At 52.5% G+C, this 12,405-nt stretch overlaps 1 protein-coding gene across 3 annotated transcripts; it reads right to left on the bottom strand.

Moving 5' to 3' along the window:
• Positions 1-838: 838 nt before the first annotated feature.
• smg7 (SMG7 nonsense mediated mRNA decay factor) lies at positions 839-12,257 on the bottom strand. Of its 3 annotated transcripts, none has more exons than XM_037458840.2 (24): positions 12,107-12,257; positions 11,398-11,429; positions 10,904-11,021; positions 10,692-10,824; positions 9,869-10,037; positions 9,712-9,783; positions 9,397-9,547; positions 9,018-9,153; positions 8,769-8,931; positions 8,212-8,371; positions 8,041-8,111; positions 7,867-7,927; positions 7,637-7,756; positions 7,104-7,527; positions 6,886-7,030; positions 6,425-6,786; positions 5,742-6,071; positions 5,203-5,346; positions 4,863-4,970; positions 3,783-3,933; positions 3,524-3,694; positions 2,667-2,827; positions 1,195-2,482; positions 839-1,134 (listed from the first exon to the last, which is right to left on the bottom strand). In XM_037458840.2, the coding sequence occupies exons 1-23, from the start codon at positions 12,130-12,132 to the stop codon at positions 2,369-2,371; spliced, it is 3,522 nt and encodes a 1,173-aa protein (XP_037314737.1). In that variant the 5' UTR covers positions 12,133-12,257; the 3' UTR covers positions 839-1,134; positions 1,195-2,368. The 3 variants fall into 3 exon arrangements, with proteins under 3 accessions (XP_037314737.1, XP_062413951.1, XP_037314738.1); XM_062557967.1 differs by having other exon boundaries at positions 839-1,122; XM_037458841.2 differs by lacking the exon at positions 5,203-5,346.
• Positions 12,258-12,405: the final 148 nt, after the last annotated feature.

Raw genomic sequence — 12,405 nt, 5'->3', positions numbered from 1 at the left:
GCTCAGAGTACTGTAGTACACTAGTATACCAAACCCCGGGTACATGAGTACTGTTGTACTATTACCTGAAGAGGAGTCTCGGACACAGTGAAACACATCAAAGACAAACACGCGGCGTCCAGGGAGAACATTTATTTAAAAGCTGATTCCACCAGAAACAAAAAGCCCCCCCCCCTCCCCCCCCCTCCCCCTCCCCCCCCAAACCTCTGACAGAGCGGAATGTCCATTCAGTTTAGACCCAGAACCTCAGGTCCACGGGCCTCAAATTACAAAACAAACTCTCTCGTCTGGCCACATATAGTCCTCACATTCAATAATAGTTCATCTTTATTAATGTTCAAATACTCTAAATGCAACATGAAAAGCACAATCACAACAAAAGAGACGCGTCTCTTTGAAGTCGAGAAGATAACAGGCTTTTATTTTCATTTGATTCTTTTAATCCCTTAGAACTTGGTAAAAAGCAGCTGTCAGCTGGTTTGAAACAGGAAGTTACTACTTACAGTGCTGCAGTCTAAACCCTCGGCCCCTGATTGGTCAGCAGGACGCTCTCTGCTCTCCGATTGGCTCAACACAAACCGGGCCACCGGTCACAAAGCTCTATGAGCATCACGCCACAGACACAACTCCCAGGGTTCCTCAGCAAGGAACCGCGGAGGAACCTCTGAGGAACTCAGAGAACCCTTTGTTAAGGGGAACGTCATGTTTTGGTCCCTGGTCAGATGGTCCAGGGACCGAGGAACCCACAGGAAGGAGAACGCTTGATGCTTTCTGTGTCTCAAAGTTGAAACAAAACAAGTAATCAGACTCTTAAAAATCATTTTCTGAAAAGTTGGTCAATAAAAAAACAAAAAAAAACAGATTAATCGCTTGAAATACTTCTAGAAGCAAAAGCTTCTCCGGGTTCTTTTCTCTTCTAATGAAGGTCTGATGCATTCTGAAGAAATTAAACACGCCAGCGTTCAGGTTCTCGAGGTTCTCCAGAGTTCCAGGGGCTCCATCCAAAAATCTGAAACCATCTCCTGTCCAGGTGGAGCTGTTGTAGTGGTTAAAGAAGACAGTGAGACACAGTGAGGACGTTCAGCCAGCTACCTGTATACACCTGTCCACCTGTCTGTCCACCTGTCTGTCCACCTGTCTGTCCACCTGTCTGTCCACCTGTCTGTCCACCTGTCTGTCCACCTGTCCGTCCACCTGTCCGTCTGTTTGTGTGTCCGTCCATGTGCCTGTCTGTCCAGGTGTCCGTCTGTCTGTCCGTCTGTCTGTCCAGGTGTCTGTCTGTCGGTCTGTCTGTCCGTCCAGGTGTCTGTCTGTCCGTCTGTCCCTCTGTCTGTCCATGTGTCTGTCTGTCCAGGTGTCTGTCTGTCCAGGTGTCTGTCTGTCCAGGTGTCTGTCTGTCCAGGTGTCTGTCCAAGTGTCCGTCTGTGTCTGTCCAGGTGTCTGTCCAAGTGTCCGTCTGTGTCTGTCCAGGTGTCTGTCTGTCCAGGTGTCTGTCTGTCCAGGTGTCTGTCTGTCCAGGTGAAGAGTTCCGGCTCATAAAGAAACAGCAGAAGCAGATTGATCTTCTTTACGACAGGAAGTAGAAACCCGAGGGGATTCCAGCAGGAAGCTCAAAGACGTTCCTGCTACGAACAAATCACTAAATACACTTGTTTTTTTTTCTCTCGACTCGCGGTCCTCGAGTTCATGTTCTTTTCCTTCTTCTTCTTCTTCTTCTTCTGTCCTTTCTGCCAGACGTCCCTCCACGTCTCGTCCCGCTGGACTTCGTCCTCCAAAAAAACCAAAGGAAAGGACGAAAAAAGCGCTGCAGTCGCTGAAGGAGCAGCGTCCCGCCCCCGTTCCTCCCAGCAGCCAATCAACAGGGATCCACCTGCTCCACCAGGTCAGAAGGTCCAGTCTGCTCCACCGGACCACCCCGCCGTCTCTCTCTCTCTCCTCCCCCCCCCCCAAGTCTGCGGCAACAGCGGAGACGCTAAAAACGGGCGCTCCAGCAAACCGGGCAGACACCAAGGGGGTGGGGTTTCATTTGTGAGTGGTGGTGGTGGTGGTGGTGGAGGAGGGGGGGGGGGGGGGGGGTGTGCTAAAGGATCGTGAATGTTCACAAGGAACCGCCCCGGTTGAAGAGATCCCGGGCCCTCCGCTCCAGGAGGGGCGTCACCACTCCCCTGACAGACGAGGGGGGGCTGGTGGGGGGGGGGTGCTCTCAGCGGGTGGGGTCGTCGTCGCCTCCACCTTTTATCGCAGGTTTAATTTTCCATTTTTCATCGGAGCTCGTCTTCTTCAAACTTTTCCTTTGTCCCCCTCGCGTTGTGGTTTTGGGTTTTCGCTGACGTCCGGACACTAAAAAGCGCCGCTGGGGGGCGGCCGTTCAGTGAGGCGGGTTCATGGCGCCGTGACCTCGCTGCTGCTTCTGCTTCTGCTGCAGGAGGAGCTGCTCCAGCGCCGACGGGCCCGGCTGCATCATGGAGCTCGACCAGATGGACTGAGGGGAGAGGAGGGAGTTAGCGCCATGCTAACCATGCTAACCGTGCTAACAATGCTAACATCTATTCATATGAAATACTGGTGCTGCTATTCTAGCTAGTCAGCAGGATTCTGGCTGGACCCGTTTAGACAAACGAGAGGTTTTGCATTATTTAGAGACAGAAAGGGGGACAGCAGCAGACCTTCAGGCTGTCGAGCAGCACGGTGGAGGACGACTCCTCCATCGGAGACTCCTGATTGGTCCAGGAGTTGCCGGTGGGACCGGCCTGGTGCCAGCTGGTGTCTGAAGCTGCAGAGGAGGCCGCGGCCGGCAGGTAGTCCAGTCCGAACCCGCTGACTGCCCCTAGACCACAAAGACCACATGTCAACATCGGGCTGCAAAGCTCGCCATTGGTAAACCCTCTCAAGCCCGACCCTCGTTATTTAGTCCCTTTAGACCCTTTAGACCCTCCTAACCCTGTCCCTATAGTCCCTTTAGACCCTCCTAACCCTGTCCCTATAGTCCCTTTAGACCCTCCTAACCTTGTCCCTATAGTCCCTTTAGACCCTCCTAACCCTGTCCCTATAGTCCCTTTAGACCCTCCTAACCCTGTCCCTATAGTCCCTTTAGACCCTCCTAACCCCGTCCCTATAGTCCCTTTAGACCCTCCTAACCCCGTCCCTATAGTCCCTTTAGACCCTCCTAACCCCGTCCCTTTAGTCCCTTTAGACCCTCCTAACCCCGTCCCTTTAGTCCCTTTAGACCCTCCTAACCCCGTCCCTATAGTCCCTTTAGACCCTCCTAACCCCGTCCCTTTAGTCCCTTTAGACCCTCCTAACCCCGTCCCTATAGTCCCTTTAGACCCTCCTAACCCCGTCCCTATAGTCCCTTTAGACCCTCCTAACCCTGTCCCTATAGTCCCTTTAGACCCTCCTAACCCCGTCCCTTTAGTCCCTTTAGACCCTCCTAACCCCGTCCCTATAGTCCCTTTAGACCCTCCTAACCCTGTCCCTATAGTCCCTTTAGACCCTCCTAACCCTGTCCCTATAGTCCCTTTACCGGTCTTGTCGGCCTTCCAGCGGTCCAGCATCCTGCGGTCCCGGCTGTCTGGAGTGCCGATGGGGCCAAAGTTGGAGAAGGGCACGGCGCCGTGATTGTGTGTGGGGGGGGAAGACGGCAGGCTGCTGGGGTTGGAGGAGTGAGGGGATTGGCTGGCTGGGGTAGAGTGATCTGCCAATAAGATTAGAGCACGTGTCACCAAACGCACCGCGAGTAAAACAAACGGACCCCGTTGACAGGAGGCCCGGCGGTGACGTACCGGAGCTGGCGGGCAGGGAGGGGGACCAGGGGGTCCCCTCGAACAGAGAGTACAGGGACGGCTCCTGGTGCATCATGGGAGCGTCGGGCTTGGAGCTGGGAGGCAGGTTCTTGCCGTAGGCCTGGCTGAAGATGCTGTTCTGGTTGTACTCCTGCACAAAGGGGTTACACACCACATGTTGAATCCTGATCTGAATCGGAGTCTCAAAGGGCCGCGAACTTTGCGGGAAATTTCCGGAAAAGTTTCCACGGGAATTTTAAAAAAGGCAAAGCATCCAACAGGGAACTTAAATGTAGAATAAGACTCATCTGGACCCTGGATGTCCGTCTGAAACCGGACTTTGGGGCGGAATTTTAAAAAGACATTACTGGGGTGAATATATTATTGATGAGACAAACAAGCTGCTGGTCATTGACGAACTGGCACCTTTTTTATTCAACGTTCATGTTTTTGTTGTTCCATGAAAGAATAAAGTTCAAAATGTCAAAAATTTCATTTCTAATAGTTGTATTAGAAATGTTTGCATGCATGTCTGCTTATGACAAGGTAAATACAGTTAAATTACCCCAAAATGTCCCATTAATTCAAGTTTACAACTTTTCCTGGAATTTTTCAATCTTAGTCCTGATCAATAAAGTCACTGAGATCCATCATTTCTACGCTGAAATCTGAGTGGAAGAAAGTAAGTTCATGAGTTTGTTTATTTCCCTTGAAGTTGGAACTTCTTTCACTGTAGTTATTATTGTTCTATGATCTGAATCTCATTCAACCCCTTTATTACAAACATTTAATGGTGATTGGCTGCCACCCGCTGGTTCCACTAAGTCACAACAGACTTTTACAGTTTCTCGTGTCTAAGGCCTCATTACAAGCCATTAATCATCTCCTCTGTCATCAAGGAGAAGACTAAAGAAGATAAAGGGCACATTGTGTTAGAATTGTCACTGAAATCGTTATTTTTCTCCACATATTGATCGATCGATCGCTCGCTGTCTCGTGATACACCAACGCACACACAGACACACACACACACACACACACACACAGCAACTCCCATGATGCCGCGCTGCGCCCCCTTACCTGCGCGTGTGGGTCGACGGGTCGGACCTGCATGGGGAAGCCGGACATGGGCAGCAGAGACGAGGAGCCGCTCTCGGGGACGCTCTCCATCCGGCTCTGGTTTGGCAGCTGCAGAGGAAGACGTGTTAGCTCCTCTTCTACCAACAACACGTATGTCCAATACCTTCAGAGGACGCTTCTCTGTTCTCACGTGCATGGCTTACAAAGAGCTTCGTAATCAAACAGGATTATCCTCACTAAATAAAAGGTCAAAGGTCAAATCTGGCTGGCTTATTTATGCGATTTGACTGCTCGAGGGAGGACAAGGACTTCAGTAGAAAAGGGAGACCGGGCTACATACAAATATGTTTGGTCCAGGAGCAGAGCTAAGAGGGCCGGCCAAGGCCTGGAAGAAATCAGGAGGCTTAGAAAAGACCAGCTCCTCCTCCTCCTCAAGATCTGCTAGAGTTTTTAACAGGTCAGGAGGTAGAAGAGGCTTGTTGTCCTGGTGAGAGATGAAAGGAGGAAGAAGCAGAAGAAGGAGATCAGAGCTTCACAGCCTCTCAGACACAAACATCACATCCACACATTCATCCTCCTCCAAGGCGTGATGTCACATGGACCTTCAACGCGTTACAGACGAACATCTGGCGTCTCAGGAGCCAGATGTTGTTCTGTCCTCCTCGTCTATTGACTACTTGTTCACATGGACGGAGGAACTCACTGAGCATGCTCAGAATCTTCTTCAAAGGAGCTTTGAGTGTTTGGTTTTTTGAGCTTCGATCGAATAGAAAGAGAACTCACAAAAGAGGGAACGAAGAAGAAACACAAAGCAGGAAAAGAGACAGAAGCAGCAGGTCAGGACGTCCTCCTCCCTCGTCTCCCCCATGTCCCCCTCACCTCAAACTGAGGGCCCCGGGGCCCAGTGGAGCCGTCCTGCTCGGGGCAGATCCCCCCAGGGGGAGGCCTCTTCATCCTGTCGGCCATGACAGCCAAACCCTCCCCCATCCTGTAGGTGGGCTCCCAGTAGAAGTCCTGCATCTTCACGTTGGGGAACTTCATCTTCTTGTCCATCTGGTGCTCGTAGAGTTTGAGAGGATCCTGAGCTGCCATGTAGAAGGCCGCCTGCTGCTGAGGCTGCTTCATGGACATGGGCATGGGGGGGATCTTCTGCAGAGCGGCCTGAGCCTGGTTCCACATCTGAGCCGGCTGATCCTGGACCTGCATGAACTGACCAGACACACGCACGCTGTTATGAGGAGGATCTATCACACGTTTGATTATAGCAGCTGTTATTTACAGGGCTGTCAGTAAATTAACTAAACTAATTCATTCATTTATCTCGATTAATGTTGTCGATCATCTTTGAGGCAGAATTCCATTCAACTCTAGCTAGTTTAGCCTAGCATCCAGCTTAGCCTAGCGTCCAGCTTAGCCTAGCTGCTAGCTTAGCCTAGCAGCTAGCTTAGCCTAGCAGCTAGCTTAGTTTAGCATGTTGGCAGCCCTGAATATTTACACGATTGTCGAAACAACAAACAATAGAAAATTGCATTCTTCTACTTGATGATGTCATCATCACTGACCTGCTGCAGACCCGGGTGGTGAGGTGGACTCTTGCCCATCCCGACCTGCTGGACCGGTTTGGTGGGAGACTGCTGGCTCATCGCCTGCAGCTGGACTGACTGCATGGCCTGGTTCTGGGGCTGCTGACCTTGGGGGGGGCCCGAGGACCCCGGGCCCTGAGCCGGACCGGGGCCAGAGGGCCTCTGCTGACTGTAGGGAATGTGGGACGGCTTCCCGGCCTGCCCGGCGCTCTGCGCGTGGACGCCCGGCTGGAGGAAGGCGCCGGGGACGCTCACGCCAGCAGGGAAGGTGAAGCCCGGGTTCACCTGGAGGCCTGGAAAGGCCACCGGGGGGGGGATCACATACGCCGAGGGTGGGAAACCTGCAGGGGGCGCAATCAGAAACAAGTCAAGCTCGACAGCACCGAGGGTCCACTTCACTTCTGCCGTGTGTGTCGGGGGGGGGGGGGGGGGGGGGGTACCTGGTCGGCTGGGCAGAGGGGGGAAGGCTCCTGGGTGATGGAGGGTGGGGATGAACTGGGAGGAGCAGGTGGTCTGCGTTTGAGTGACGGGTGTCTTCTTGGCCTCAGAGACCGGAGTCTTCCTCATCTCCGTCTGTGCCTTCACCTGAAGAAGAGAACATCATCATCATCATCATCATCATCTGGCATACACCAGCATCCAGACCGACTGTCTCCACCTGTTTTACGGCGTCGGCGGCTTTCTCGTGTCCGGCCTTTTTCAGCTCGCTCTTCCTCTTCCCGTCCCTCTTCAGCTCCCCTTTTCCGGCGGCGCCGTTGCCCTTGGCGAAGTCCCGGCGCTCCTTGCCGCTGTCCTTCAGGGGATGGCTGCGCGTGGGCTCTCGGCTCTGCTCCCTGGGCTTGATGTTCTCCTTGAAGGTGACGACGGGTCGCTCGCTGCCGTCGGGCCACGAGCTCTGCGTCTTCCCCGCCGACAGCACCGACTTCAGGCCGCAGTTGCCGCCGTCGTTGGCCGTCTGCTCGGCGTTGGACGACTCCTGCAGCACCGGCGCCTCCTTCTCCAGGGGCTCCTCGACGGCCTGCTCCGGAATGTCGGTGATGAAGACGAGGAGGCCGTCTTCGCTCACCTTGCACTGGATCAGGCTGCACAGAGGAGACAGATGATGATGATGATGATGATGATGATGATGAGCCCACACAAACATGTCACAGGACTGGTGTCCATCGTGGTCTGTCTCTGATGGACTCTCACCCCGGCTGGTTATCAGCGACCCATCTGCCCAAACTGATGAGTCTCTGATGTCGGGTGTGGACCGGCAGACCATCCCTGTCCACCAGGACGCCCTGATGCCCTTTGGTGAAGTCCAAGGACCTGAAAGACCAGACAATTCATCATGGAAACGTTCTGACTAACTCACTGACCCTCGTCCCAAGGCCACACCCCCACAACGAAGCCACACCCAGCAGGAGGGGACCTGTTACCTCAGAGCGGGCCGTAGAGCCAGGAAACCCTGCAACTCAAACTCCTCTGGAAGCGGCGTCACTGTGGAGCAAACAAACAGCTTGAACATCGTGTGTGGACACAAATATGCATTTTTGTAACTGATAATAAACAAAATAAAACATATTTCCTTCTTATAATTGAGGGTGTCTTACCCAAGGAGCAGGACACGTTGTCCTCTCTGGGCTGGAAACTGTTGAGGATGGAGACCAGCCAGGGCCAAACACTGAGAGGAGGTAATAGAGGAGTTAAAGTTCCCTTCCTGGGGGGGGGGGTGGTGTAGGGCGGGGGGGAGGCAGAGCGGCATTCAAACAACAAAGACTCACTGCTGCCTCTGGTCCACGGCGGCCTCGGGGAAGATGCTGGGTCTCAGCTTCAGCCAGTCCAGAGAAACCTTGATGGCCGGCAGAGGGCACTCGCCCAGGATCTCCTCCCCGCGGCTGTTGTTGAGTATGACGCGACTGCACATGACTCCCAGGAAGGACACTGGGGCAGAGAGGGTGGAAACACTTATACATATAACTATGTATATATACACATAGATGTATGCTTATCGCACAATGTAGGAAAATGAGTGATGATTTGATTGATGCTGCCATATTCATGTTACATATTAATGAACCTCCTCCACTGGACGCATCTGATCAAATATTTATTTAGGATATATTTTTATATGTCTAACTATTGTGTGAAAACACTCTTTTTGTATTACTATTCTATCATATAGTCGTAATGTTTGCAGACTGCACTAAAGACACGTCTGGATGATCTCTTCTTCTACTCATGATGGTCGTGTCTCCAGAGGAGCAGAACTCTGACAGAGAGATTAAATAGACAGATGTTTACAGCTGTGGGGTGGTCTCCCTCCGTGTGAGGTTCTTACTGAAGAGGCCCAGCAGCTGGAACCAGCCGACCTGCTGCTCGCCGCTGAAGATCTGCTCCTCGCCTTCAGCCGTCAGGTCCCTGAGGTGGTGGAGCTCGAACAGGTTGATGACGGTGATGTGGACCAGCTGCTGGGAGCTGAAGGCCTTCTGCAGGGTCAGCCTCTGCACACACACACACAGTCACCTTCACATGCTTTTTAAGTGCTACTGCGTGACGAGAAATAAATCCTGGGTGGAAAGAGCTTCACCTGAAACTGCTCCTCCAGCTTCTCCCTCAGGAGGTCCAGCTTCTCCAGACTCTTGCTCAGGTAAACGTGGCCGTGGAACTTGATGAAGGCCCGAACGAAGTCAGACACGCTCCACTTGGTCTTCACCTCGTCACGGCTGCAGAGGCACAGAGGAGGTGTTTACACTGAGGAGAACGCGTCTGTCTCCTTCTCATAACGTTAATGATTGACACTTTGAATAATGGAACATCATTGATTAGAGTTCAAACATGTGTTGCTTCTAAAGGAACTAATACACACACACAATCATAATAATGAATGATTGTATTTTTGGACTCCGTATGAGTACATTAATAAGGGGCGGAGCCAATAAGCAGTATTCATCTCTAAGGGCTTGTACCTCTCCAGAGCCTTGGACAGAGCCTTCTGCAGGTTGGTGGAGGCGGCCGGGAAGGGGAACTTGACCGCGATGCTGCGGCAGTAGTAGAAGATGGTGGTGAGGTGGTCTCCTTTGGAGGAGGCCAGGATGGCCAGCTGGTTGTAGGGCTGACCTGCAGGAGCATCACACAAGCAGAGATATTTTTAATAACCATGAGGCAAAGTTATAGAAGGTTTTGGCTGATGATGAACCACACCAAGGAGACCCATCCGACACCATGCCAGCAGCGCCTTTAGCTTAGCACAGACACCAGAAGTAGAGGGAGTGCAGACTGACCGTTGGACGGCACCAGCTGAGCGGCGTGTCGGTAGTACGACTCCGCCTGGCTGGTCTGGTTACGGTAACGAGCTGAAAGGACAACGGGGCAGTTTTAAAAAGAGACCGAGCGTACAGGACGTAAGAAGGAGCTAGCGTAGCGGGCTAACGTCCTCACCGATGTCTCCCAGGTGGACAAGGCAGTGCTGGCAGATGTAGGAGCAGGAGCTGGGTTGCGGCGTGACGATGGCGCCGCCGCCCTGTTTATTGCTGATGATGCCGAGCTGAGACGACTTGACGCGGCACGGAAGGTCCACGTTGAAGACGGTGCACAGCTCCTGTAGCAGCTGGAGACGTTACCAGTAGAAAACAGTTTGATTTAACGCATCCAGACCAGGAGCTTCGTTGTGATCCATGTTTATGGGGTGTTTTTAACTCCTCCTCCACTAAGTGGTTGGATTTACTCTTCCTGCTTGAAACAGAACCATCAGTAGAAGTAGAGACAGGTCTTTGGTTCCGAATAACTGAATATTCAACACCATCGTCCAACAAGAATCCCAAGCAGGATGCATTCAGAGAGCAGAAGTGATCCAACGTAACCGATTCAGGAGGAGAACAGGCCTGTTGACCCCCTGAACCCGCTTTCTTTAAACCATCTCCAAATTTAACCGTAGTACCTTCCGATTTTCATCTTTCTGACGGCCCTTGAACACATCGTTAGTAAGAAACTTCTTTCATCAAAAGCAGCCACGAGGTTAAAGTTGTGATATTTCAGCTAAATATTTTATTCTTCATTTTAACGTTGTGTTAAAACCTCACATTTAGAGCTTCTCTGTGAAACTACGACGTCCTGATGGTTCCTCTGGGACCAACAGCCAGGAGGGGGAAAGCTTTTACATATTAAAGAAAGCTCAGCACATCAGAGAGTGGGAAGTGTGTCCTGGACTTGGAGCCTGTTGACCAATGGTTCTGGTTCTGAAGCAGGTGCCAGTGAGTCGTACCTGTGTGTAGAAGCCACTCGCTGCCTCCAGGAACAGCGACAGGTTGGCCTGTACCTCGCTGCGGTTGGGGTTGGCTCGGTTCTTGGCCTGGCTCTGCAGCGTGGTGATCTGGTTCTTAAAGGCGTGATTCCACCTGCAGCGACACAGAAAAACATCAACACCACAACCACCAGCGTTTTCTTCTTCTGGATGGAGTGGTTGAAGCAGCTTACAGGTCTTGCTCCACCTTCTTGTCCAGAGCGTACTCAAGGTCCGTCACCAGCATCTTCTGATACAGATCCTGCAGGGCCTGTCGGGACGTCCACACCTCCGCCGCCCCCAGCTTTGAATCTACCAGAGGAGAAAAGAGAAGACCGACATGATGCTTTCAGTGTTGACCGAACTGTACGGCACATCTGGTGGACTACAGGACATTTAATGAACATCTGGTGGACTACAGAACACTTAGTAAACATCTGGTGGACTACAGAACATTTAGTGAACATCTGGTGGACTACAGAACATTTAGTAAACATCTGGTGGACTACAGAACACTTAGTAAACATCTGGTGGACTACAGAACACTTAGTAAACATCTGGTGGACTACAGAACACTTAGTGAACATCTGGTGGACTACAGAACACTTAGTAAACATCTGGTGGACTACAGAACATTTAGTAAACATCTGGTAGACTACAGAACATCGAGTGAAGGTGCAGAACTCACCTGTCATGTCAGCCTTCAGGGCCTCTGCCTGTCTGCTCGGATGTAAACAGAGAGGAGGTTAGAACACACAAACACAGCATGGCTACACTCCCCATCAACGCGCGCACTAACACGCGCGCACACACACACACAGAGCTAACAGCGTGCCCCACACACCTGACACCTGACACGGCTCCATAGTATGTGGACAGCGAAAGATGTCTACATCGGGCTCAGACTAATCCCTGGATCCAACATGCGACAGCACGCACGCACACAAACACTCACACAACAAACCCAATGTTATGCTAATTAGCAGAGCTGCTAATCACCGAGAGTCCCGTTTATAGACACGACACCGATAAGCGAGCTCCGAGCGGCGGAGAGACGAGCCGGGTGACAGCAGCAGCCCGCTAATGCTAACCTGACATACGCAGAAATGCGCCGCCGAGCTAATGCTAACTAGCAACAACACACCACCACGACCCCGTCTGTGGCGGCAAAAGGCCGCTTTAAATCCCCCGGTGACGCAATCCAAAGGTTCGACGTGAATAAAGACGCACCGACCACACGGAGGACCAACTGTGAATGACTTTAACACGGCAGCGAGGCGACGGTGCACCGCTAGCATCGAGTGTTTGTTGATATGCGGCGCTAGCCGGCGCCGAACGGGCAGTTAGCTGCAGCGCGAGGCCCCGACACGAAACAAGCCGCCGACGAGCCTCCTTACCGGAGATACTGAGCGCACACGTTCATCCTACCGGACAAACCGAGCCTCACACTGCCGCCGGTACGGAGGCTAACGCTCCTCCCGCCGCCATGTTGGTCCTGTCTGACCCACACAGGGCCCGCAGAGGGGAGGAGGGAGGAAAGGAGACAGAGGGGGAGGAGGAGGGAGGGGGGTGAAGGTGGAAACCAATGAGCGGAAGAGGGAGGGGGGGGGAGAAATAAAAGGGGAAGTAAATAAGGAAGAAGAAAAAGAAGGGAGAGGGGGAGCAGGATGAGGAGGAGGGAGGAGGGAGGGAGGGG

The sequence above is a fragment of the Pungitius pungitius genome, chromosome 15 (genome assembly GCF_949316345.1).
Source record: "Pungitius pungitius chromosome 15, fPunPun2.1, whole genome shotgun sequence".
NCBI classification, from domain to species: Eukaryota; Metazoa; Chordata; class Actinopteri; order Perciformes; family Gasterosteidae; genus Pungitius; species Pungitius pungitius.
The sequence above is the reverse complement of the archived record's forward strand: the minus strand, read 5'-3'. Positions and strand labels throughout refer to the sequence as shown.